At 45.5% G+C, this 27,589-nt stretch overlaps 1 protein-coding gene across 1 annotated transcript in view; it reads right to left on the bottom strand.

Annotated features, from left to right (window-relative positions):
* Window positions 1–796: 796 nt before the first annotated feature.
* EXOC3L4 (exocyst complex component 3 like 4) overlaps window positions 797–27,589 on the bottom strand; it is a 172,473-nt gene continuing 145,680 nt past the window's right edge. The window contains exons 10-12 of the mRNA XM_077463717.1: window positions 10,176–10,328; window positions 3,441–3,562; window positions 797–1,236 (exon numbers count right to left, since the gene is read on the bottom strand). Coding sequence (XP_077319843.1) covers window positions 1,044–1,236; window positions 3,441–3,562; window positions 10,176–10,328 — 468 coding nt within the window. The 3' untranslated portion in view covers window positions 797–1,043. The remainder of the gene's footprint in view (window positions 1,237–3,440; window positions 3,563–10,175; window positions 10,329–27,589) is intronic.

Genomic DNA, 27,589 nt, shown 5'->3' with positions numbered 1-27,589 from the left:
TCACAGCTCCCGATCACAGGGAGCCGTGATCAGTGACAGTGTTATCAGCATTTCCCCGTTCTTCCTCTCCGTGAGATGATCGCGGGTATCCCTGCGGACCCTATATAGGACCCGCGATCTCACTCAGGTACCTTGCAGCAGGGCCACGCGTATGCGCAGCCACACTGCGTCAAATTTAAAGGGACATACCTGTACGCCCATTTGCCTGTCCTACATCAGAAGCCTTCTTCACATGAGAACTCCCCCATCATATTAGAGGTTCCCTCTTTATGTAAGAGTCACCCCAAACTTCACATCAGAGTACCCCCTCCAATGCATGTCAGAGTCCTTACCCCCCACCCCCCATTCACATTAAAGTCCAAACTTCACCCCCCCCTTCCGGTTAACGCCAGGGCTCCTCCAGGCTTAGTGTCCTCCAGCCACCACACAGTCCCTTCTTCACAGCATGGCAGAGGGCAAGAGGTGGACATCAGCATAGCAATGAATGACACTGTGTGCTCTGGCCCTAAAGCATCATTGGTTGTTATGGTGCTGGCGGTTGGCCAACTTGCATCATGGCGACTCATAACACTGATCCAGGACAAACCTCAGTCCCGTGCTCATGGTACCCCAAGAGATCCCTGTTGAGAAATACCGTTTTAAACCACCTCTAAGTGATTAATTTAAAAAAAGGCCTGGCATTGGCCTTTAATACATTTTTTTTCCACAATTACAGTATTACTAGAAGCTTAATCAACAGATACCAAAGCAGAAGTAGAGATGTGACAAAATAAAAATACGTAGTTATACCCTAGAATATAGTTATAGCTTATAATATTTTATTCTTTGAAATCCAGTCAATGGCAGTATTATGTCTTGAATCACAAATTTCAAAGTTCACAGCTTGATATTGCAGGGTGACAGTCTGTACGGGTTCCTGGGTTCGCTCTTCCTGAAATTCTTGTGTTTTTAGAGTTGAAAAACTTTCAATAAATGCTTGGAAGTTCTGGAAAAGGTTCCATTTGGGAAAGTGTTTTCAATGACGGTTCTCCAGTACCAAGTGATCATTGATCAAACTGAGCACTAAAATTGCAGGAAAAACAGGCGACTTGTGTGACGCAGTCTATCTCGGAGAACAGTTTATCCTCTGGCTCATTTGGAGGTTGGTGATTTTTCTGCAGCTGATGGAAATGTTCTAGAAGCTTTCTGCTGCGCCCGGTGCCTTGAACATGTAAAATACACAAGATGTGTTCCTCGCTGCAAGAAAAGGAATATGTATGTAAGTATTTTTCTGCTTTTCTCTACCGCCACAGGTAGGGTCACATTAAATTGGGGTGTTCACCATCTTTACATACACTATATTACCAAAAGTATTGGGACACCTGCCTTTACACGCACATGAACTTTATTGGCATCCCAGTCTTATGCCCCATACACACTATCAGATTTTCTTCAGATTTTTTCCTTCAGGTTTACCAAAACCATATAGTGTAAGGGCCTGCCCGATTTCATACAAATTGAAACTCCTAAGGTTTAACCTCATGGTTTTGGTAAATCTGAAGGAAAGACTCAGCAGAAAAACTGATAGTGTGTATGGGGCTTTAGTTTGTAGGGTTCAATATTGAGTTGGCGCACCCATTGCAGCTATAACAGCTTCAACTCTTCTGAGAAGGCTGTCCACAAGATTTAGGAGTGTGTCTATGGGAATGTTTGACCATTCTCCCAGAAGCACATTTGTGAGGTCAGGCGCTGTTGTGGACGAGAAGGCCTGACTCGCAGTCTCCACTCTAATTCTTCCCAAAGATGTTCTATCAGGTTGAGGTCAGTCAAGTTCCTCCACCCCAAACTCGTTCATCCATGTCTTTGTGGACCTTACTTTGTGCACTGGTCCAAATCATTTGGTGGAGGGGGGATTATGGTGCGGGATTGTTTTCCAGGGGTTGGGCTTGGCCCCTTAGTTCCAGTGAAGGGAACTCTTAAGGCGTCAGCATACCAAGACATTTTGGACAATTTCATGCTCCCAACTTTGTGGGAACAGTTTGGGGATGGCCCCTTCCTGTTCCAACATGACTGTGGTTTTGCACAGAGAAGCTGTTTTCAGCTCCCCCACCAGAGCTCCTGGCTCCTCCTCCTCGAGCAGTGCCCCCAGAGAAAGACGCTTGCCCTGGGGGCACCTCTGCATGCTCACTCCCAAGCTGCTGTTCCATGCGTCCAGAGGACACATAGAGCAGTGCCTTGTCTTTGCACCCCACCGCTTTTTCCTCATTGGTTCAGTGGCTGTGATTGACAGCAATGAGAGCCAATAGGCTCCCGCTGCTGTCTCAGCCAATGAGGAGGGAGAGTCTCGGGAGAGCCGAGGCTATTGTGAACATTGCTGGATTGGAGAGAGCTCCGATAAGGATTGGGGGGGGGGAGGGAGGACTGCACACAGAAGGTTTTTTTACCTGAATGCAAGCTGTTTCCTTAGCAACCCAGTTGTCCTTTTTATAGGCCGCACGGGAAGTGGTTAATTTTTTTATGAACAAATATATTTTTATTTAATTTAGCTGCTACTACCATAACCTACCAGCAAACAACAGACAAAAATAATTTCTCCTGCTCCTAAAGAGCACAGCAATACTACATATGTGTACGTTAGTTGTTGTTTGAAGCCGTAGTACAGCCCAGAAGCAATAGTACACATTTTGCTTTATTTATTTGTTTTTGTCCTACCTAAAAAACACTGACACCGATACTAATTAAAAAAAATCCTCACCAAAATATACTGACCTTGACCTTTGACCCTTACTTGATCCAAACACATCAGACCTTGATCTAGGTATTTTTTTCTTTATTTTATTTTTTTATTTTTATTATTTATTTGTTTATTTTTTTTTTGCGCACACTTTTCTTTTCCCCATCTGAAAGGAAAGCTCCAATTTTAGTAAATCAACCCTAGTATATCTTTCCTCTCCATTCACAGAGAGAGAAACACAGTGGCATGCTTCACAGTGTCTGATCACTATGGTAGCCAATCATAGGCTACCACAGTGATCAGGTGACCCAGAATCGGGAGTTCCGGGTCCCGAATGTTAGTACTGGCACAGGGCTCTCAGTGAGTATCCGATCTCTGTGCTGGGAGCGTGCTGTATCAAATGCAACACAGCGTGCTCCCAGCACAAAGGGAGATACACAACTATGTGGCCCCGCGGGTGTTATGTCGAAGGGGTAATATGTTTATTTTCTATGATCATCAGCTCCATCTAGTGGCCATAATGCAATATTTTCTTGATTGTGCTATTTAAGAAAAAAATTATTACGTTATGGCAACTAGATACAGCTGACGATCATAGAAAATAAACATATTAGCCCAATTATTGGAATTATTCTAAATGGCTGTGTGAATGCCTGGGAAATTCACACAGCAAGCTTTTTGTATTAATAGATTTTTATGTCTGTTAAAGAACTTAGTATTATTTTACCTGACATCCGGGTACAGGTGATGCAAATCTTCCAATTTAGGTTTGATTTCCTCTTTTTTCTTTGACCCAATGATTTCAGAAATGCAGCAGATTACTTCATACAGCCCTTCCCGGTTGGATCCCTTAAACAAGCATAAAATACATGTAAATGAGAAGTGACCAAAAAAAAACAATCATTGTTATTCAATCTTTCCTGAAATTCCCATGAGCTGGCACACAACAGACACATGGCACCCTACAGCTTGAAGGGTTGCCCTGGGCAGTGCCAGGAAGAATGCCAGATATATTTAGAACCATAAAAAAAAAAACATTTCCTTGTCTGAGCATCAAAGAGAAACTTTTAAACAAGTGGAGGAGGAAACAAATGAAGAAATTAAATGCAACTAAAATTTAAATCTTTTCAAAAATCTTGAGATTTCATTTTGTCTTGGTTTTTATTTCTAAAAAAAAGTCTTTGGCAATACCCTATAATTCAATGTAGACCCTGACATTTCTAGAGCACCGAAAAGCCTAAGCAACTGCCATTTTTTTTTCTCATAAAGTACTTGTTTTCTCCTTTTTCATTCTTTGTTGCATATAAGTGCTATTGATCTCCTCCAGCCTACAGTGCTATGAAAAAGTACTCATACCTCTTTAAATTTTCCACATCTTGTCATGTTACAACCAAAAAAGGTAAATGTATTTTATTGGGATTTTATGTGATAGACCAACACAAAGTGGCACATAATTGTGAAGTGGAAGGAAAATGATAAATGATTTTCCAAATTGGGTATGTCTTTAAAAGCTTTGGGCATCTAGAGTAAAATTTTTGCTCATTCTTCTTTGCAAAAGCTCAAGCTCTCCATTAGATGGAGTGCCTTTAAGAACAGCAATTTTCAAGTCTTGCCAGAGATTCTTAATTGGATTTAGGTCTGGACTTTGACTGGGCCATTCTAACACATGAATATGCTAAACCATTCCATTGTAGCTCTGCCAGTATGTTTAGGGTCGTTGTCCTGCTGGAAGGTGAACTTCCACCCCAGTCTCAAGTCTTTTGAAGACTCTAACAGATTTTCTTCCAATATTGCCCTGTATTTGTCTCCATCCATCTTCCCATCAACTCTGACCAGCTTCCTTGTCCCTGCTGAAGAAACACTTCCCCACAACATGATGCTGCCACCACCATGTTTCACGGTGGGGATGGTGTGTTCAGGGTGATGTGCAGTGTTCGTTTTCCGCCATACATAGCGTTTTGCTTTTAGGACAAAAAGTTCAATTTTGGTCTCATCAGACCAAAGCACCTTCTTCTACATATTTGCTGTGTTCCCCCACATGGCTTCCCGCAAACTGGACTTCTTATGGCTTTCTTTCAACAATGGTTTTCGTCTTGCCACTCTTCCATAAGGTGAGATTTGTGGAGAGCACGACTAATAGTTGTCCTGTGGACAGATTCTCCCACCTGAGCTGTGGATCTCTGCAGCTCCTCCAGAGTTACCATGGGCCTCTTGGCTGCTTCTCTGTTGAATGCTCTCCTTGCCCGGCCGGTCAGTTTAGGTGGACGGTCATGTCTTGGTAGGTTTGCAGTTGTGCCATACTCTTTCCATTTTCGGATGATGGATTGAACAGAGCTCCCTGAGATGTTCAAAGCTTGGGATATTTTTTTATAACCTAACCCTGCTTTAAACTTTTCCACAACTTTATCCCTGACCTGACTGGTGTGTTCCTTGGCCTTCATGATACTGTTTGTTCACTAAGGTACCTTTATCAAACCTCTGAGGGCTTCACAGAACAGCTGTATTTATTCTGAGATTACATTTTACACATCTGGACTCTCTTTACTAATTTGGTGACTTCTGAAGGCAATTGGTTCCACTAGATTTTAGTTAGGGGTATCAGATTAAAGGGGGCTGAATACAAATGTACACCACACTTTTCACATATTTATTTGTAAAAAAAAAATTGAAAACCATTTATCATTTTCCTTCCACTTCACAATTATGTGCCACTTTGTGTTGGTCTATCACATAAAATCCCAATAAAATACATTTATGTTTTTGGTTATAACATGACAAAATGTGTAATATTTCAAGGGGGATGAAAACTTTTTGAAGGCACTGCATTTCAACCACTTCACCTTACATCCACTTGTCCCACCATAGGCAGAATCGGGTGGGTTTCCTGATGGCGGTCTCAGTGGATGATGCCTGGCTAATCTGCATGGGCAGAGCCATATTATACATTATTCCCAAATAAGCTGCGCTATACTGATCCGATAAATGCTATGTGAAGCAAATGAGTGAATAAATAAAGCATGAAATCAAAAAATATTAACAAAGTGCAGACAGGGAAATGCATATACTAATGTTCAAATATTAGTCCATCATCCCATCAACAAAAAACGTTTTGCTTGTAATCTCCAACGTGTTTTAAACACACCACACCGATATAGGAAAAGTGTCATCAGAGTTTGCAGGAAAAAAGAGGACTTCCACCACCAACACTACTGCCGCTTACCAGCTACACTGATCCCATCTCAGAGACCAGATATCGCCAAATCAAAAACGCTTCCTCTGAGTCAGGACTGCATGGAGGGTGTATCCTCTTTAAGCGCTTGGTTCAAATGGTTAGAAGAATCCTACGGCCACACCGCTTATTCCAATGGTTAGAAAAATCCTACGGCCACACCGCTCATTGCCCAGCACATATAATAACGAAAGGAATCGCCATAGTGTGATATAGTCACGAAATTTAATATAATAAAAAAGATTGCACTTACATCAAGTAGAAAAAACTTTGCTTTGTAAAACAAACAAATTCGCCGGCCGGCTTAGTAACGCTGCCCGTCGCTTCCGGGTCCAGCGTAGATCGCGGTGACGTCAGTACGTCGCTCCTCCCTACGCCGTTTCGTTATAGGTAACGTCTTCCGTCTTCACTAGTGCCCCTGGAAGACGTTACCTATAACGAAACGGCGTAGGGCGGAGCGACGTACTGACGTCACCGCGATCTACGCTGGACCCGGAAGCGACGGGCAGCGTTACTAAGCCGGCCGGCGAATTTGTTTGTTTTACAAAGCAAAGTTTTTTCTACTTGATGTAAGTGCAATCTTTTTTATTATATTAAATTTCGTGACTATATCACACTATGGCGATTCCTTTCGTTATTATATGTGCTGGGCAATGAGCGGTGTGGCCGTAGGATTTTTCTAACCATTGGAATAAGCGGTGTGGCCGTAGGATTCTTCTAACCATTTGAACCAAGCGCTTAAAGAGGATACACCCTCCATGCAGTCCTGACTCAGAGGAAGCGTTTTTGATTTGGCGATATCTGGTCTCTGAGATGGGATCAGTGTAGCTGGTAAGCGGCAGTAGTGTTGGTGGTGGAAGTCCTCTTTTTTCCTGCAAACTCTGATGACACTTTTCCTATATCGGTGTGGTGTGTTTAAAACACGTTGGAGATTACAAGCAAAACGTTTTTTGTTGATGGGATGATGGACTAATATTTGAACATTAGTATATGCATTTCCCTGTCTGCACTTTGTTAATATTTTTTGATTTCATGCTTTATTTATTCACTCATTTGCTTCACATAGCATTTATCGGATCAGTATAGCGCAGCTTATTTGGGAATAATTATTTGAATTGTGGGTATCTCACGGTTAAAGCTGCTGCTGCGTTTATAATTCACAATTTATTTATTTTTTTATTTTTTTTGTTTCATTACTTCACATTAAGTTTACATAGGAACAGCGCTGTATTTTTTAGGTTTTTATTCCATATTATACATTAGCCACATTATATTGCCAAAAGTATGTGCGCCCCCTGCTATTAGAAATAGTGGGTCCCCATACAGTCTGATAGTTCAGGCAGATTAATATAGAATAACTTGAATAAAATTTTCTAAAGCCACAGCTAAGGGGGATTGATCCGACTAACCCTGAAAATGAAATGGCCCCCTACTTGTCCCACTCATCTCCCCTCCTAATGCCCCCCCCCCCCCCCCCCCCGCTAAACTGATGGGCCCCAGATTTTTTTTTTTAAAGCTGGGAGCTGCAATTATAATTTGCACCCAAAGGTACATAAAAAGTCCCGTCTCTCTGCCCTGGGCCCCCTGCGAAACTTAAGGGGCCTGAGTCCAGTACAGGAGGGTTGGCTACCTACCTTTCCAGTAAAGGGTACTGGTAATACCGTAGAAAACAATGAACCCCCCCAGATAGGGTGCTGTGCTCATGATGTAGGTTCAACAGGGTTCTTCTGCAAACTCCAAGTATTATCCCAGGGTACTCCGGGCAATCATATCCCTGTCCTCAGGAACCTTTCTCTGCCCTAATCTCTCCCTACCTAGTGTGTATCTGCACCTATCTGCATACTCCCCACACTGCAGGGCACGCCATAATGAACCAGCAAGGGATAATTCAGTTGGTTGCTGGCTGGTCGGTAAGTTGAACTGGGAATTTTCTTTGGTTTTGTTTGACATGCATCTCCCCTCCTTGTGCTCCTTGCTGCAAAGGACAGTTATAGGTGAGGGCAGTGACCATTTGTTTGTACTGTTGGAATACTGGTGAAGGGACGCACTGGACCCCTTTCCTGTCATTGTACTATGTGCTGAGTGTCCAGTGTGCCCCTGTGCCTTTAATGCCACGTACACACGATCAAACAATCGGGTGGAAATGTCCGGCAAACTGAAGTCCGCCGGACAATTCCCACGTGTGTAGCCTCCGGCATACTTTTTTGACCCGAAAGTACGGTGGACTTAGAAAGTAGTTTTGCACTCCAATCTTCCCAATGGACTCGCATTTCGGCGGACAATCCGGCCGTGTGTGTACCAGTCGGTTGTACTTTTGAAATGAGCGGACTTTTCCCGCCCGGAGAAAAGTCCGCTCATTTCGAGCGGGTCTCCAGGTAGGCGGGGCTCGCGAAGGAGACGTCGCTACAGGCGGTGGCCCGGTCTTCTGTCGCCGCCGCCGCCTTCTGTTCTTCTCTTCTTCTTCATCTTCAGATGTTGCCTCGTCGAGTCCGTCAAGTCCCCCCCTTCCCGCGTGGCCCCCCTTCCCCAAGGCACCCCCCATGTTGAGAGCACGCGGCCTGGTACGGCTCAGGGGGGGGCGCTCGCTCGCCCCCCCTTTCCTGGCTGGCCGGGTAGTTTGCTCGGACAAGGGTCTGATGTGGACCTGGGGGGACCCCCACGCCGATTTTTTTCGGCGTTGGGGTTCCCCTTTAAGTCCATACCAGGTGGCGGGGCCAGTGACGTCTGCAAAAGGACTGTGTGTGGGCAAGTAGCTCGTTCGGAAAGTCCGACGGACAGTCTGGCCAGACTAAGTCCGTCGGATAGTCGGCTACGTGTGTACGCGGCATAAGGAATGGTGGGCTTCCTCCAGGCTCACCTGCCCTCTATCGATCAATTATTATGCATGGTAATCCACTGTGGAGACTCTCAAAAATGTATAGAGTTAGGACTGCAGATAATACTGGGGTGCCATGAATTGTTTCTGCAGCTTACGTATGCATTTGCGAATGTGTGGAAACGAAACCCCTGTTTTTAACACATACTGTTAGACAGGATGATTTGGTTGGCTGCGGGCTGGTTGGTTAGCTGAGCTGGGAATTTTCTTTGGTTTTGTTTGCTATATATATTGCATCTCGGGGTCAAGATGGCTGCCCAAGAATCGGGAGAGTGATATGTCCAATCAGACATAGGCTCTCCCAAGATGGCCACTAGAAGCGCAGTGCAGAGTACACGTCAACCCTACTGAACACCTTTTGAATGAATTGGAATGCTCATTGTGAGACAGGTCTTCTCATCCATCATCAGTACCTGACCTCACAAATGCTCTTTTGGCTAAATGGGCACAAATTCACAAGCCAAGACGCACTCTAAAATCTTGTGGAAAGCCTTCCCAGAAGAATGAAGGTTGTTATAGCCACAAAGTAGGAGGGAGCAACTCTATATTAATGGTCTGTCCAGCTAGCTCATATAGTTATGATGACCAGGTGGCCCACAATTTTGGCCATATATGAGTGTAGTTGTCCCTCCACAACAGGAAGTACCCGATCAAGGACCTGGATCACCAGGTATTCTTAAAAAAAAAAAAAAAGTTGCAGATACAAAAAAAAACACTTTTAAAATTGCATTATGATAATATTACTTGTTAAAGCGGGCTTCCAGATTACGTTAGGCCCCCTGCCCGCAGATCCCCACAATCACAGCCTAGGGCTGTGGGGAAGAGGCCCTTGTCCCCATCAACATGGGGACAAGGTGCTTTGGGGTGGGGAGAGCCTTTTCTGCCCCAAAGCACTCACCCCCCCCCCCCCCGAATGATGAGGGGTTGTGGCCTGGCTCGGTTCAGGAGGGTGACGGGGCAATCGCTTGCCCCCCCCCCTTTCCTGGCCAGCCAGGCTGCATGTTTTATATAAGGGTCTGGTATGGATTTTGGGGGGGACCTCACGCTGTTATTTTTTTAATTTTGGCATAGGTTCCCCTTAAAATCCACACCAGACGATAAGGGTCTGGCATGGACTGGGGGGGGGGGGGGGCATGCAGTTTTTTTATCCTTTTTTCTGGCATTTTCTTTTCTTTTTTTCTTTCAGATGTCAGCGGGGAATTATGCGGCAGCTGGCTTCCCAACCCCAATCCATAACATATTGATTGTGCATGTGGCGGACAAAAAATGTGGAGTCACACCCAGTTATCATACAAAGGGTTCCCAGTAATATTTTTATATTGGCAAATTGTGGTAATGCACCCCAAGAGGTGACTTACCATCTCTTCAGCGACTGAATTGAATAATTTGCACTCCTCTTTCATTTTTTCAGCAGCTTTCTTCCGGTTTAATGGATTAAGGCTCACCTTCCGCTTCATAATCTGTGCAATGTATTCCTTTACTAGATATTTGTGCACCCTGCATGCCATTTCCTGGAGAATAAATATCACATTTACATACAGGCCAACATTTGCACAATAACCAGCAATACTTCAGAACTATCCAGCAGCATATCCAGCACCATACTCTCTTCTTAGTAGCCACAGGCCAGATAATAATTCCTCTATTCCACCCTCCAATACTAAAGATGGGGCACTATTCCTACCACTGACACCAATGATGGGGCACTATACCTCCCCCTAATACTATTCCTCCCCCTAATACTAAAAATGGGGCACTATTCCTCCTATGACACCAATTATGGGGCACCATTCTTCCCACTGACCCCAATGATGGGGCACTATGCCTCCCACTGACCCCAATGATGGGGCACTATGCCTCCCACTGACCCCAATGATGGGCACTATTCTTCCCACTCACACCAATGATGGGGCACTATTCCTCTCACTCACACCAATGATGGGGCACTATTCTTCCCACTCACACCAATGATGGGGCACTATTCTTCCCACTCACACCAATGATGGGGCACTATTCCACCCCAATACCAAAGATGGGGCACTATTCCTCCTATGATACCAGTGATGGGGCACCATTCTTCCCACTGACCCCAATGATGGGGCACTATTCCTCCCACTCACAGCAATGATGGGGCACTATACCTATCACTCACACCAATGGTGGGGCACTATTCCTCCCACTGATACCAATGATGGGGCACTATTCTTCCCACTGGCACCAATGATGGGGCACTATTCTTCCCAATGATACCAATGATGGGGCACAAGTCCTCCCACTCACAGCCAGTGATGGGGCACTATTCCTAATACTAAAGATGGGGCATTGTTTTACTCCAACTTGCCACGCTCTGGCCTCTATAAAGTCTTAAGAACAATTAACCGGCCCTTTGTTTAGAAAGTTTGGAGGCCCCTGCACAAGAGGAATGGGAGTCTCACGGGTGAAATTGCTGGGTATTTTCTTTGTTTACTATCTCCAACTGGAATGTTACTGGGTAGGGGGGCATTAAAGCAAACCTTTTGCTTTGCACTGCATAGATAAAACACTGGTTTGCTTTAGGAGTGGAAGCTCAGATCATACACACAGCTGAAAGGACAGCCTGGAGACGGACCACGGGGTAGGCAAAGGGCTGGCATGATTAGAGTTAACTGGAAAACTCAGGGATTGGCTAGAAAAGTTTAAGGGGGTGGGGTTTAGTACGGGAGTAGTGAGCTCATCCCGCCCCAGCGTCAGTCGGCGCGGAGAAAAGATTCCCACCCTCCCTCCCTTGTTTCAGAAGACGTTACAGGACGGTTTGTTGGGCGGTGGTTAGTTCAGAGGTGATAGGGTTTTTTTAGGGTTCTAACTTCTTTTGCTTTCACAGGGGTGCTGGATGTCGTAGCGGTTGGCGGGTGTTGGTCGTGCAGGTAAAGGAAGATAACCCCTCCCCACTGAGAAGTTGATGCGGGACCCATTGGAGATATGGGCTCGTTGCTGGGATGCCATATAACGATGGTTATATGGAAGATGGTGAATGGGTGCACTGCGGTCAAGAGTTGGTTGTCTCTGAGCTAGCACGTCAGCTTGAGGCCTAGTTACAGTTAGACGACCGCAGTGCATGTCGCTCGTTATGTTAATGGGGTGGGCAGAAGACCAACGAGTTCAGTTTGATCAGTTAAATGATAATTATATTGATGTTTGGTTTTTGATATGTTAATTATTTGTTTTGATTAATAAAGGGGCTGCTACAGCCACTAATGACTCCAAAAAGGTGTGGTCTCATTTAATGGTGATGGGATAGGTATTGGAGTTGGGTGGTTGGTGCAGCAGTAATGTAAACCTCAGTTATACTATAGTCATGATCAAAGCAATGACTTATCCCTTCCCTCTTCTTCTCTTGTATTCTACCTGGGTAATTAGCTGTGACCCTGGAATACGGCTTGAATTGGCTGTATTTGGTCATCTCAAAATCTTATCAAGTCAACTGTTGGCCTGCTTTAATACATCTTCCTTTAGGTCACTTTTGTTTTGTTTAACTTATTTCTCCTATGTCATATTAGCGTGGTGTACAACCTTGGCGGTGGTTCCGATGGGGACCAGTTAAAGGGCTGTATCAGAGGAAACGGAACTTGCCTAAAGAGGATGTCGCTTGCTCAGCATCAGGATCCAGGTGCAACTAAGGAAGCAGATCTGCAGTGCAGTAAGATTTATGAACTTAGTCCAAAGTTCATCCACATATAGATAACCATCTGCCCATAAAGCGAATCTACCATCGCCAGCACAAATCATATATATCTGAAGGGTCAATCCACTTAAAGCTTATTTTTCAGCACCTAATAGGTGGTGGAAAGACAAGCTGGCTGTCAGTTTCTGTTTGGTATTCTACTGGTGGGATAGCTGTGCTGAGTTCCTGGGTCTAAACTCATACTTTGACCATTTTGAGGGTCTCCCACCATCCCTGCTGGGTATTTCTTTGTATATTATGGAGCACATTGACTGTCTAACCCAGCTGTTTTCAACCAGGGTTCGCCCAGGGTTTGCTAAGTAGGGATGAGCCGAACACCCCCTGGTTCGGTTTACACCAGAACTTTCGAACGGACCGAAAATTTGTGCGAACTTTAGAACCCCATTGAAGTCTATGGGACTCGAATGTTCGAAATAAAAAGTGCTAATTTTAATGGCTAATATGCAAGATATTGTCCTAAAAAGGGTTTGGGGACCTGGCTCCTGCCCCAGGGGACATGGGTCAATGCCAAAATTGTTTTTAAAAACTGCAGTTTTTTCGGGAGCACTGATTTTAATGACGATTAACCACTTACAGACCGGACCATTTTGCTGGTCAAAGACCAGACCAATTTTTGCGATTCGGCACTGCGTCGCTTTAACTGACAATTGCGCGGTCGTGCGACGTGGCTCCCAAACAAAATTGACGTCCTTTTTTTCCCACAAATAGAGCTTTCTTTTGGTGGTATTTATCCACCCCTGCACTATAAACAAAAATAGAGTGCCAATTTAAAAAAAAAACGCATTATTTTTTACTTTTTGTCATAATAAATATCCCCCAAAAATATATAAAAAAAAAATTTTTCCCTCAGTTTAGGCCGATTCGTATTCTTCTACATATTTTTGGTAAAAAAAAAAAAAAACTTGATTATTGCGATTATTGATTGGTTTGCGCAAAAGTTATAGCGTTTAGAAAATAGGGATAGTTTTATGGCATTTTTATTAATAATTTTTTATTATTATTTTTTTTACTAGTAATGGCGGCGATCAGTGATTTTTATTGTGACTGCGACATTGCGGCGGACACATCGGGACCATTGTCAGTTATACAGCAATCACTGCTATATAAATGCAGTGATTCCTGTGCAAATGACACTGGCAGTGAAGGGGTTAACCAGTGGGTGGCAGTGTAGGGGTTAAGTGTTCCTAGGGGTGTGTTACTAACTGTGTTGGGGCTGGGCTTTCATTTAGTGAACACTGATCTCTGCTCCAATCACATGGAGCAGAGATCAGTGTCACTAGTTGCTAGGCAGAATGGGGAAATGCTGTTTACACAGCATTTCCTCCATTCAGCCGTCCCGTGAGACGATCGCGGGTATGCCCGCGGCGATCGAGTCCGCGGGACCTGCGACCAAACTCACGGGGGTCCCGACCGCCATGCGAGCGTGCTGCCGGTGGCGCACTAGCGATGGCAGGGCGGCATTGAAGATTGTACGTACCTGTACGCCAATATGTCTGCCCGTGCCATTCTGCCGACGTACATCGGCGTGTGCCGGTCGGGAACTGGTTAAAGTGAGAAAAAAAAAAAGTGAAATATTCCTTTAAATATTGTGTCTATAGTATGCCTTGTGAAGTGGCACGTGTTTCCCATGTTTAGAACAGTCCCTTCACAAAATGACATTTAACGGAAAAAAAGTAATTTAAAACTGCTTGCGGTTTTAATGTAATATCTGGTTTCCGGCAATATGGATGAAAATCATTGAGAAAAATGGCATGGGTAGCCCCCCTGCCCATTACCAGCCCCTTTGGGTCTTGTACGGATATTAAGGAGAACCCCGTACCCAAATAAAAAAAAGGAAAGGCGTGGGGCCCCCAGGCCCTATATACTCAGAACAGCAGTATACAGGTGGTGCAAACAAGACAGGGACTGTGTAGGTTTGTTGTGTTAAGTAGAATCTGTTTGTAATTTTGAACTGGTACATTTTGAAAGTGTATCTCCAGTCAAAAAATCTATTTTTAAGCTTTTTGGAAAACGTGGGAAGGGTTATTACCCCTGTATAATTTTTTTTGCCGTCCGTCTTTTTTCATCTCACTTCCTGTTGTTTCCTTCCATTTGCGAGTAGGAGACGTTTGTAAGTTGGATGTTTTAAAGTAGAGGCCTGTCCTATATTCTCTGCAGAAATGGGGGCCTAAGGTGTTGGTGTTGCCACAACACTGTAAGCCCTCAAAGTGACTCTTGGTGGGCGCTGGAGCGCCCTGCTGTGAACAATTATATCAAGAATTGTAATTACATGCCATTGTTGAACAGTGGTAGAAAAATTGGGCCTTTGGTGGATGTGGTGGTGGTTCTGGTGCCACAACGCTATAAATCCTCACAGTTACTCTCGGTGGGCGCAGGAACAGGCCCTGCTGTGAAATATTATATCAAGAATTGTAATTACATGCCCCTGTTAAACAGGGGCTGAGAAATTGGGCCTTAGGCACTGCTTGCTGGTGCCACGACACTGCAACCTCTCCCAGAAACTCTAGTTTAACAGGGGCTGAAAAAATAAATTGGGCCTATACACTGCAACCTCTACCATATACTCTAGATGGAGTGCAGGAATGAGCCCTGCTGCAAAGCATTGCATCAAAAATTGTATTACATGCCCCTGTTAAACAGAGGCTGAAAAATTGGGCCTTAGGCACTGGTTCTGGTGCCACGACACTGCAACCTCTCCCTTATACTCTATTTGGAGTGCAGGAACGAGCCCTGCTGCAAAGCATTGCATCAAAAATTGTAATTACACGCCCCTGTTAAACAGGGGCTGAAAAATTGGGCTGGTGGCATCAAACAGAACCAAAAATGTTCTTCCAAGATATCAGCGGGATCATTGAGGAAGAGAATAGTCATTCAACATAACAGTACAGTCACTCAGCATCAGCATAGGCAGTCTTGAATGGATGTGACTCTTAAAAAAAAATTATTTGGTTACATCAGCTTCAGGTGCTTGGTAGCTGGCGGTGATCCAAGACTGATTCATCTTTATGAAGGTCAGTCGATCAACCGAGTCGGTGGACAGGCGCACCCTGTGATCAGTTACAAAGCCACCAGCAGCACTAAAGGTGCGTTCCGAAAAAGAATGCTGGATGCAGGACAGGCCAGTAGCTCAATTGCATACTGTGCAAGCTCTGGCCAGTGAACCATCCTCAAGACCCAGTAAGCCAGAGGATTTTCAGTGGGAAAGGTGTCCAAGTCTGATCTTGCCCCTAGGTATACCTGCACCATGTAAATCAGATACTAGCGATGGTTGCTGGAACCGATCATACCTTGGGCCTGCGGGCTAAAAAATTGACTGAATACATCGGTCAGATGGCCACCTTCTCCACCGCTCCTTCTGTGACTGACCGATACCTCAGCAACACGTTGTCCAGGACCAGGAGTTTGTAACCTCCCAGTCTCTGGGAATGCGTTGCACAGACCTTTCTGCAAGGCCTCACGGAGATGTCCCATCCTCTGCTACCTCTGCGACAGCAAGATAAAGTCTGCAACCTTACCCTTGTACCGTGGATCAAGGAGAGTGGCCAGCCAGTAATGGTCCCTCTCCTTGATCCGAAGAATATGAGGATCCTTCCGCAGGCTTTGCAGGATCAGGGAGGCCATGCAGCGTAGGTTAGCTGAGGCATTCGGTCCGGAGTCCTCTGGATCACTAAGGACAACATGATCTGCAGCCACCTCCTCCCAGCCACGTAGAAATCCACAGGTTTCTTGGGAATGTAAATCATCCCTAAAAGACTGCTGCTGCTGATACTGAGTGCTAGGCTCCACCTCCATGCTGACACAATCCTCCTCCTCCTCCTCTTCCTGTGTGATGTGTGGGACAGCAGGAACACTGTCTGGATAAAGGGGGCCTTGAGAGGCAAGGAAGTCCTCCTCTTCCTGCCTCTGTTCTGCCTCAAGTGCCCTGCCCATTATTCCATGCAGCATATGCTCCAACAGGTGGACAAGAGGTACAGTGTCACTGATGCATGCACTGTCACTGCTCACCATCCTTGTGGCCTCCTCAAATGGTGACAGGACAGTGCATGCATCCCTGATCATGCCCCACTGGTGTGGTGAGAAAAAAACAAGCTCCCCTGACCCTGTCCTGGTGCCGTAGTCGCACAGGTACTCATTGATGGCCCTCTGCTGCGTGTGCAGCCGCTGCAGCATGGCCAACGTTGAGTTCCACCTGGTGGGCATGTCACATATAAGGCGGTTCTTGGGCAGGTTCAACTCCTTCTGGAGCTCAGCCAGCCGAGCACAGGCATTGAATGATCGGCGGAAATGCACACAGACTTTCCTGGCCTGCCTCAGGACATCCTGTAAGCCCGGGTACTTGCCCAAGAACCGCTGCACCACCAGGTTAAGGACGTGAGCCACACAAGGCACATGGGTCAGTTGTCCCTGTCAGAGGGCGGGGAGGAGGTTGGTGCCATTGTCACAAACCACCATTCCTGGCTTAAGCTGGCGTGGCGTCAACCACCTCTTGGCCTGCCCCTGCAGAACTGACAAACTATCTGCCCCAGTGTGGCTCCTGTCCCCCAAACAAACCAGCGCAAGTGCGGCATGGCATCTTTTTGCCTGCGTACTTGCGTAGCCCCTTTAACGCCTACGGAGCACCACTGGTTCCAAGGACAGAGCACTGGAAGAGGCCATGGAAGAAGAAGAAGAGGAGGGGGTTGAGGAGAGAGGTGTGCCACAACCAGTAGTAGCATTTTGGAGGCGTGGTGGCGGAACAACCTCCAACACTACTGCACCTTGTCCTGCATCCTTCCCAGCTGCCAGAACAGTGACCCAATGGGCCGTGAAAGATAGGCAATGCCCCTGTCCATGCCTGCTGGACCATGAGTCAGCGGTAATATGCACCTTACCGCTGACCGCCCTGTCCAGCGGGGCAAGGACATTGCCTTCCACATGCCGGTAGAGAGCCGGAATCGCCTTCTGTGAGAAAAAGTGGCGTTTGGGGACCTGCCACTGAACTTGGGGACCTGCCACTGAACTTGTGCACATTACACAAACTCACGGAAGGGGGCCGAGTCTACCAACTGAAAAGGCAGCAGTTGAAGTGCTAGCAATTTAGCCAAGCTAGCATTCCACCGCTGGGCATGTGGATGGCTGGGAGTGAACTTCTTTCGACGGTCCAGCAGCTGGGGCAGGGAAATTTGCCTGCTACAATTGGACGTGGGTGTACTGCTAGCAGAGTGCCCGCAAGTATTTGGCTGTGACACACCTAATTCTACACCTTCATTCCTCTCAGTGCAGGTTTCCGAGAGGACTGAAGGTCTAGTGGGGTTGGAGATCCCAGCTGATGAGGAGCAAGGAGAGGTCCACTTTGTTCTTTGGTGTGGGTCTTTAAGGTACGCTTGCCAACGAACTGCATGGTAGGTCAACATATGTCTGGTCAAGCATTTGGTGCCCAAGCGGCTGATGTTTTGGCCACGCGAGATACGCTTGAGACATATGTTGCAAATAGCAGCGGTGCGATCTGATGCACTCGTCTCAAAAAAGGCCCACACCAAAGAACTTTTTGAATAACGCGCAGAGGCAGCACCCTGCACAGGCGGAGCTCTGCGGTGTGATTCAGTCGGTGTGCTGACCCTAAGCTTGCCCCTGGAGGGCATCCTGCCTCGATGGAGATGTGCCTCCTCCTCCTCTTCTCTCCTATCAGGCATCCACTGGCAGCTGCTTTGCTAGTATCCTGAGCCTGGGTGAGAGAGGATGAGGAGGATGAAGAGAGCTTGGTCATCCACTCTACCAAGCCTTCGGCATGATGCAGCTCAACACGTCCAGCTGCCGAAAAATAAGGATAAGCGTGTCCCATGGCCACGTGCTGATGACGATGTACCGCGTCCACGACCAGCATTGTTGTCTCTAGACACAGAGCCGGCTTGCCCCCTTTTATTGGCTCATGACTGTCTGCCTCTCCTTGTTGGGCTTCCAGACATAGTAATGGCCTGCAGGGAGATGGGAAAACCAGCAATTGGGTAATGTATATTGTGCTGGAGGCACACAACACCCACTAACTCCTGCAGATGCCTGTATTAAAGAACACCAGCAATAAAGGGTAGATACAGGTGTATACTGTGCTGGAGGCACACAACACCCACTAACTACTGCCGATGCCTCTATGAGAGAACACCAGCAACAAAGGGTAGATACAGGTGTATATTGTGCTGTGCTGGAGGCACAAAACACCCACTAACTCCTGCAGATGGCTGTATTAGAGAACAACAGCAATAAAGGGTAGATACAAGTGTATACTGCGCTGGAGGCACACAACACCCACTAACTCCTGCAGATGCCTGAGAAAAGAACACACTGTCCCTGCCTATCTAGCTCTTTCCCTGCACACCGGAACACACTACACAAGGCCACCGCACTGGCAGCCTTATATAGTGTGGGGCGTGTACTAAACCCCAGAGTTATAATTGGCCACAGGCATCCTGCATGTGGCCAATTATGTCTCTCCTCGCTGCTGGCGCTGATGGGCCAAGCATGCGGGGTCACAGTGCATGTTTGGCCAATCATGAGCCAGCAATGCACTGCGATGGCGCAGTGCATTGTGGGCCGTGAGCGCCACACGAATTTGACACGAACGTCCCACAGAGTTCTGGCTTCGCCGAATGCGTTCGACTCGAACACCAAGCTCATCCCTATTGCTAAGTGTTCCTTGAGCTGTGGCCGATTAACCACTTGAGCTCCAGAAAGGTTTTACCCCCTTCATGACCAGGCCATTATTTGCCATTTGGCACTGAGCTACTTTATGCAACACTGTACACAAATTCAATTTAGGGCTACATTCACACTTCTAGGACTCCAAAGCTGCCTTTCGGAGTGCAACTTTGACACAACTGTGGATGGGTGTAACTTGGATATGACTTTTGCTTTGACCAGTGATAATGGACAACTGTTGCAATGTACAGTGGAACCTTGGATTACGAGCATAATCCCTTCCAGGAGAATGCTTGTAATCCAAAGTATATCAAAGCGAGTTTCCCCATAGAAGTCAATAGAAACAAAGATAATCCGTTCCGCATTGACTTCTATTACACGCAATACCACATGTGGCCAAAGGTGGGGGGGGGGGCAAAGAGCCTCGGAAATAGTCGGGGACAGCTCAGCTGAACTCATGAACTCATTCAGAGTATTTCCAAATGGCTCCGAACCATTCCGAGTGTCCTCGCACCTCTGGCCAAATGCGGTACTGCACTGCCCATTAGCTTAAATCCTGCTCATTTTGCGAGACAACTCTCGCAAACCGAGTCCGAATTTAAAAAAAAATTGCTCGTCTATCAAAACGCTCGTTAAACGCGTTACTCGTTCCACTGTATAACATCCAGGTATGATTTTCATGCAAATTTTGAGGGTTAACATCAGTGATGTAAATAACTCAGTTAAAATAAACGGAGTTACGTAACGCAGTTACTTTAGAGGGTAACGAGTAATCTAACTGATTAATCTTCCCCTCATGGTAATGCTGTTCCCATTACTTGGCCGGCGTTACCGCTATTACATCTACCGCCCAAGACCAGGTAGACGGGACTAGCGAGGGAAGTGAATGTCACTGCCTCCATCAGCAAGATTGACACCTCGCTAGTCCCATCGCCTGGTATGGATTTAAAGGGGAATCCCTAGGCTGAAAAAATGGAGTGGGGGTCCCCCCAAAGTCCATACCAGACCCTTATCCAAGCACGCAGCCCGGCCGGTCAGGAAAGGGGGTGGGGACGAGCAAGCGTCTCCCCCCCTCCTGAGCCTTACCGGCCAGGGGGGTGCTTTGCGCCCCCCCACCCCAAAGCACATTGTCCCCATGTTAATGAGGACAAGGGACTCTTCCCGATAACCCTGGCCGTTGGTTGTCAAGGTCTGCGGGCGGGGGGCTTATCAGAATCCGGGAATCTTTAATAAGGGGGCCTCCAGATTCCGTCCCCCTACCCTATGTGAATGAGTATGGGGTACGATGTACCCCTACCCATTCACCTGGGGAAAAAAAAAGTGTTAATAGAAAAAACACAACACAGGTTCTTAAAGTAATTTATTAATCAGCTCTGGGGGTCTTCTTCCATCTTCGGGGGTCTTCTTGCGACTTCTCCGCTCTTTTCTGCCTCTTCTCCCAGTGTCCGGCCTCTTCTCCCGCTCTCTCCGGTTCTTCTTCTGGGCTCCTCCGCTATCTTCTTGCAGCTCTTTTACTAGCGGAGGAGCCGGTCTCCTCCATCCTTCTTCCCTCTTCTCTCTTCTTTCTTCCTTCTTCTTCCAATGTTGATACAACGCTCTCTCCCACTGTAATGCCGTGTGAGCGCTGCGTGATCACTTATATAGGAATTATTAACACTTTTTTCCCCAGCTGAATGAGTAGGGGTACATCATACCCCATACTCATTCACATAGGGTAGGGGGCCTAAATCTGGGGGCCCCCTTATTAAAGGGGGCTCCCGGATTCTGATAAGCCCCCAGGCCCCGACAACCAACATCCAGGGTTGTCGGGAAGAGGGCCTTGTTGAGGGCTGCGTGCTCAGATAAGGGTCTGGTATGGACTTTGGGGGGACCCCATGCTGTTTTTCAGCGTATGGGTTCCCCTTTAAATCCATACCAGGCGACGGGGCTAGCGAGGTGTCAATCTTGCTGATGGAGGTTGCGGAATTCACTTCCCTCACTAGTCCCGTCTATAGAATATAAAAAAAAAAAAGTCAGTCACTTTGCTGAGTAACTAATTACTTTTCCAATGTAGTAACCAAGTTACTAACGCAATTACTTTTTGGGAGATGTAATTTCTAACTTAACGAATTACTTTTTTAAAGTAAGATGACCAACACTGGTTAACCACTTGCCGCCCGCCCTATTACAAATTGACGGTGGCAAAGTGGTTTCATAACCCTGATCGGACGTCATATGACGTGATCAGGATTATGAGCCGCTGCGCGGCGATCGTTGTTGCGGGGTGTCAGTCTGACACCCAGCAACTACGATCTCGGTAAAGAGTCTCCGACGGAGACTCTTTACCACGTGATCAGCCGTGTCCAATCACGGCTGATCACAGTGTAAATAGGAAGAGCCGGTGATCGGCTTTTCCTCACTCGCGTCTGTCAGACGCGAGTAGAGGAGAGACGATCGGCTTCTCCTCTGACAGGGGGGGGTCTGTGCTGATCGATTATCAGCACAGCCCCCCCAAGGATGCCCACACTGGACCACCAGGGACGCCACCAGACCACCAGGGATGCTAAGCAAAAGGTAATCCTCCCTAGACCACCAGGGATGCCAGTCAGCACAATGGATGCCAATCAGTGCCCATAATGGATGCCAATCAGTGCCCACAATGGGCATCACTGATTGGCATGCATTATTGTTTGGCACTGATTGGCATCCATTAGTACATTATAACACCAATGCTGCCTATGAGTGCCCACCTGTGCCGCCTATCAGTGCCCACCTGTGCCGCCTATCAGTGCCCACCTGTGCTGCCTATCAGTGCCCACCCATGCCCATCTGTGCCGCCTATCCATGCCCATCTGTGCCGGCTATCCATGCCCATCTGTGCTGCCTATCCATGCCCATCTGTGCCAGCTATCAGTGCCAATTTGTGCCACCTATCAGTGTCCATCCGTGTCGCCCATCCGTGTCGCCCATCCGTGTCGCCCATCCGTGCTGCCCGTCAGTGCCGCCTATCAGTGTGCATCAATGCCACCTCATCAGTGCCACTTCACTGGTGCCACATCATTGGTGCCCATCAGTGCCCATCAGTGTAGCCCCATCAGTGCCCATCAGTGAAGGAGAAAACATACTTATTTACAAAGTTTTGAAACTGAAACAAAAAAAACATTTTTTTTTTCAAAATTTTAGGTATTTTTTTATTTGTAGCGCAAAAAATAAAAACCGTAGAGGTGATCAAATACCACCAAAAGAAAGCTCTATTTGTGGGAAAAAAATGATAAAAATTTCATTTGGGTACAGTGTATCATGACCGCACAATTGTCATTCAAAGTGCGACAGCGCTGAAAGCTCAAAATTGGTCTGGGCAGGAAGGTGTTTAAGTGCCTGGTATTGAAGTGGTTAACATTGAGGTCTATGGCCTTCAAGTTGCATGAAAGTCGTATCAAAGTAGTGCATGAAAGTTGCTGCAACTTTAGGTTGCAGAAATATGAATGGTTATCATTGGAAAACATGGGGAACATTGTCATGCGATGTGTGTGAAGTATGCTGCTTTTACTAGGAGATCTCTACGTTTCTTATCTCTGCTTTGCCTCTGTAGAGAGCTCTGTGCTGTTTGCCAGCACAGAGCTCTGGGCTGTGATTGCACACAGCTGATCAGCAGGTCCCAGCTGTGAATCACTGGCTGGAACTTGCTGACAGGCTCCTGCTGTGTGCAGTCACTCTGTACAGCTGTATTAATATGCATATTATGTATGTATGCCAGCTATGCTTCTGTAAATTATTTTTGTAATAAACATTTTTTTATAATCATTTTTGGACTCTTTTGCTGCAATACAAAACCCCAGAAGGAAATTCTTTTAATTTTCTGTACTTTCATCGAGCGTGCAGCCAATTCTTGCTCATCCATTGTATCGCTTCTCCATTTTTGGGTAATAAATACTATAGCAATGTCAACAATTTAAAATGTACTAAGCAGTTCAGCAGCTTGTTCTTCATATTTCCATAAACTGTGGTTAACACTTACTGCAATTTTACTGTTTACACCCAAAACCCCAGCTAGTGCGGTTAGCAAGAGCTGCAATAGCACTTCTGCTTTTTTACAGTCCCAAATTTCAGAGAAGTATACAGAAGCTCGTCTAAGCTGTAATATATTGCAGCTTACCAATCATTAGATATGGTGGCTGCATTTATTTTCTTTTTTAGGCCTTTTTTTCTGTTTTCACTTGGTGATCTGCCCAGTAACACACCTCCTGTATTAGAACGCCCCCCACTCTGGATGAAGGAGGAGCAACAGAGACAGTTTTGGACACCAGCATTGTTAACCACTTTACGGCCAGCGCACGACGACGTACGTCCATTTTTTGAAGAGAGATATCTCCGTAACGGCAGCAGCTGCTGCCACAACCGAGATATCCATCTCTTCAGGCACTGGTCGTGTGTACGATAATGGTGGTCTCTGCGGAGGGTTCGCCATGAGATCACCGTTATCGGCGGTGGGAGAGGTGACAGTCCCCCTCCCACCGATCTCCCGCGCCCTCCGCCGCTTAGCGGACAGCTTCGGCAAGTGGCAGAGGCGATCAGGACCTGCCTTCTCTGTGGTATGGAGACGAGTGAGGCTAAGATGGCCCCCACCCATCTCCATACCATAGCAGGGCGGAAGCGACTTCAAAAACGTCACTTCCGCCCATACCTCTTAAAGGCACATTTTTCAATGTCATTTTTGCAAATGACATTTTTTTTTTAATTATTTTTTTTTTTATTACATTTAAGTCCAAATATGAGATCTGAGGAATTTTTGACCCCAGATCTAATATTTAAGAGGACCTGTCATGCTTTTTTCTATTACAAGGGATGTTTACATTCCTTGTAATAGGAATAAAAGTGATCCAATTATTTTTTTTAAAAACAGTGTAAAAATAAATAAAATCAAGTAAAATTTTTATTTATTTTTTTAAACACCCGTCCCATTGAGCTTGTGCGCAGAAGCGAATGCATATGTGAGTAGCGCCTGCATATGAAAACGGTAGTCAAACCACACATGTGAACAAAAAAATCCCCCTATGTAAATGGGATTATAAGTGACCACCAACACCACACACAAATCAAAAACATGAATATTTTATTAACAAATATAAAACAAAAGATACACATAAATACATTAAAACCAGAGGGACCACTAAGCAAACAGTGTCCCAATGGTGTAGCAAAATGTTATAAACGCATAATTACATTAAAAAAAACAACCAATGACCCCACACCCCACAAGGGATGAGTATGATTAATATTTATTGGTTGTTTTTTTTTTATGTAATTATGTGTTTATAACATTTTGCTACACCATTGGGACACTGTTTGCTTAGTGGTCCCTCTGGTTTTAATGTTTTTATGTGTATCTTTTGTTTTGTATTTGTTAATAAAATATTTATGTTTTTGATTTGTGTGTGGTGTTGGTGGTCACTTATAATCCCATTTATATAGGGGGATTTTTTTGTTCAAAATGTATCAGGGATGAGACCACCACACTAGAATCTTTTGATCCACTGAGAGCCCCCTTCCCTCTTTCGCAAACCACACATGTGAGGCCACGATCGGCAGAGCGAGAGCAATAATTCTAGCCCTAGACCTCCTCTGTAACGCAAAAAATGCAACCTGTAGAATGTTTTAAATGTTGCCTATGGAGATTTTTGAGGGTAAAAGTTTGACGCCATTCCATGAGCGGGCGCAATTTTGAAGCGTGACATGTTGGGTATCAATTTACTCGGCGTAACATTATCTTTCACAATATGACAAAAATTGGGCTAATTTTACTGCTGTCTTATTTTTTAATTCAAAAAGGTGATTTTTTTTTCCCAAAAAAGTGCGCTTGTAAGACCGCTGCGCAAATACGGTGTGAAAAAAAAAGTATTACAATGACCACCATTTTATTCTCTAGGGTGTTAGAAAAAAAAGCACATATATATAATGTTTGGGGGTTCTAAGTAATTTTCTAGCAAAAAAACACATGATCTGAAAAAGAGGCTCGTTCCTTAAGTGGTTAATCTGGATGAGGGGCGTGTTAGGTGTACTAGCAGATTTAGATACACTAAGCCCTTGTATATATGGTCGGACATTCCGACAACCAAATCCGTCAGATTTTGTCCGAAACTGTTGCATACACACAGTCGAACAAAGTTGTCAGAAAATCCGATCGTAATTAACGTGATGGCGTTATTTCGTTAGGACGGGACTACGTTCAGGCTAGTAGCCAATAGCTTTGGTCTAGGAATTTGATCTGAGCATGCGTGGCACTTTGTCCGATCGGAATTCTCTACACACGATCGGACAAAGTCCGATCGGATCACGTTGTTGGAAAATTTTATAGTCCAGCTGGAAAACTTGGTCCGTCGGATACTCCGACGGAAACAGTCCGATGGAGCCCACACACTGTCGGATTATCTGACAACACGGTCCTATCGGACATTGTCCATCGGAATGTCTGACCGTGTGTACAAGGGCTAACAAGTTGAAGCCAAACTCCAGCCAACCCTTTCTATGCAGTTACAGCAAACAGTGTTGTTTAGTGGGGACCGCTAATAAGAGGGGGAGGGGGGGGCAGGGGCACCGCCCCCCTAATCCATGCACCCGGACCCCTAATCTCCATGTGGGGGGATGCATTGATTTTTTTTAAGCACATGATTAGAGCCGGAGGCCCTAATTGGATTTGGAGAGGGGTGGGCTCGTGGTTCAGAGCATTGCGCCCCGAGCCCAACCACTTGTTTGATATTAGCGGGAGGAGATGCAGGGGAAAGACGTGACCTGGATGAGGTAAGTGAGGCGCTGGCAGGCAGCCTGGCAGACAACGGTGAGTGAAGCAGTGATCGATCGGGCGATCGAGCCATAGAGGCGGTGGAAGTGAGAAGGTCAGGTTTGTTTGCCGCCAAAACAAAAAAAATTGAGCACCGGCCGCTGGTGTTGCTCCATTTGGGATAAACGTTTTACATGAATAAAAGCTGATCATTGTAAGCCCCCCCCCCCCCCCCCGTTGGTGATAAATAATTAATTTGTCTCAACACTATATGCATATGTTGCAGCAGGAATGATATCCCCCATCGCGCATGTGAATGGGGTTGCTCTGCAAGCTCTGTGCAGCCGTGTGCAATGTTGCGTCACACTAGTGCAAGGTCCAAGGGGTTAAAGCCGTTGGTGAGCGTGTGATACAACATCTGGTCCAATCACATGGGAAGGAGCCCTTAGGCTGTACCTATGTGGATTGTCCCCAGCATGGTCATGCACACACAGGATTGTTCCTCTTTAAAGGTCACCTCCTCTTCCACATTTCAAGAAATGTCAAAATGTTGACAAAAATTATGAAAGTCGTGTTATTATTATTAATATTATTATTTAGGGGAAGTGAAAAAAAGTTCTCTTTGGGGTTGTGGAATTCCCTACTTATAGAGCAACGCAAACACAATATACAATATATCCAATGTCCAAAACAGATGGCTATTTAACCGCTTGACCTTTTGGAAGATTTACCCCCCCCCTTCATGACCAGGGCATTTTTTGCTATACGGCACCGCGTTACTTTAACTGACAATTGCGACATTGTACCCAAATAAAATGTATGTCTTTTTTCTCCCCACAAATAGAGCTTTCTTTTGGTGGTAGTTGATCACGTCTGCCGTTTTTATTTTTTTGCGTTATAAACAAAAAAAGAGCGACAATTTTGAAAAAAAAAAAAAAATTTTTACTGTATTTTTTTAAATGTAAAAAATAATAAAATTTCTTCATAAATTGAGTTCTTTATTAATGTAGTTAATTTGTATTCTTCTACATCATTTTGGTCAAAAAAAAAACACAACAAAAAAACAATAAGCGCATATTGTTTTTTGATTTCTTGCGCTATAAACAAAAAAAGAGCAACGATTTTGAAAAAAAAATAAAAACTATATTTTTTTCTTTCTGCTATATAAAAAACGAAACAAAAAAAAATAAGCATATATTGCTTGGTTTGCGCAAAAGTTATAGCGTCTTGTTTTTTTTTACTAGTAAAAGCGGCGAGCAGTGACTTATAGCGGGACTGCGATATTGCAGTGGACATTCTGACACTTTTTTGGTGACCAGAGACATCAATACAGCGATCAGTGCTAAAAAAAAAATATGCACTGTGACTGTACTAATGACACTGGCTGGGAAGGGTTTAATATCCCGGGCGATCAAGGGGTTAAATGTGTTCCTAACATGTGCTTTCTCACTGTGGGGGAGGTGCTTTTACTAGGGAAGGTCCCTGCATTGCAGGATTATAGGATCCATGCCTTACTTACTTTTATTTTTTGCGCATTACGGACAATTAAAAAAACAAAAACAATATTTTTTTCCTTTCTGCTACAAAACCTATTGATTTAAAAAATTGGAAAATCAAATATC

The sequence above is a fragment of the Lithobates pipiens genome, unplaced genomic scaffold, assembly GCF_037356315.1.
Source record: "Lithobates pipiens isolate NorthernLeopardFrog02 unplaced genomic scaffold, aLitPip1_a1.2 Scaffold_30, whole genome shotgun sequence".
NCBI lineage: Eukaryota > Metazoa > Chordata > Amphibia > Anura > Ranidae > Lithobates > Lithobates pipiens.
This window is presented reverse-complemented; position numbering and strand designations above follow the sequence as displayed.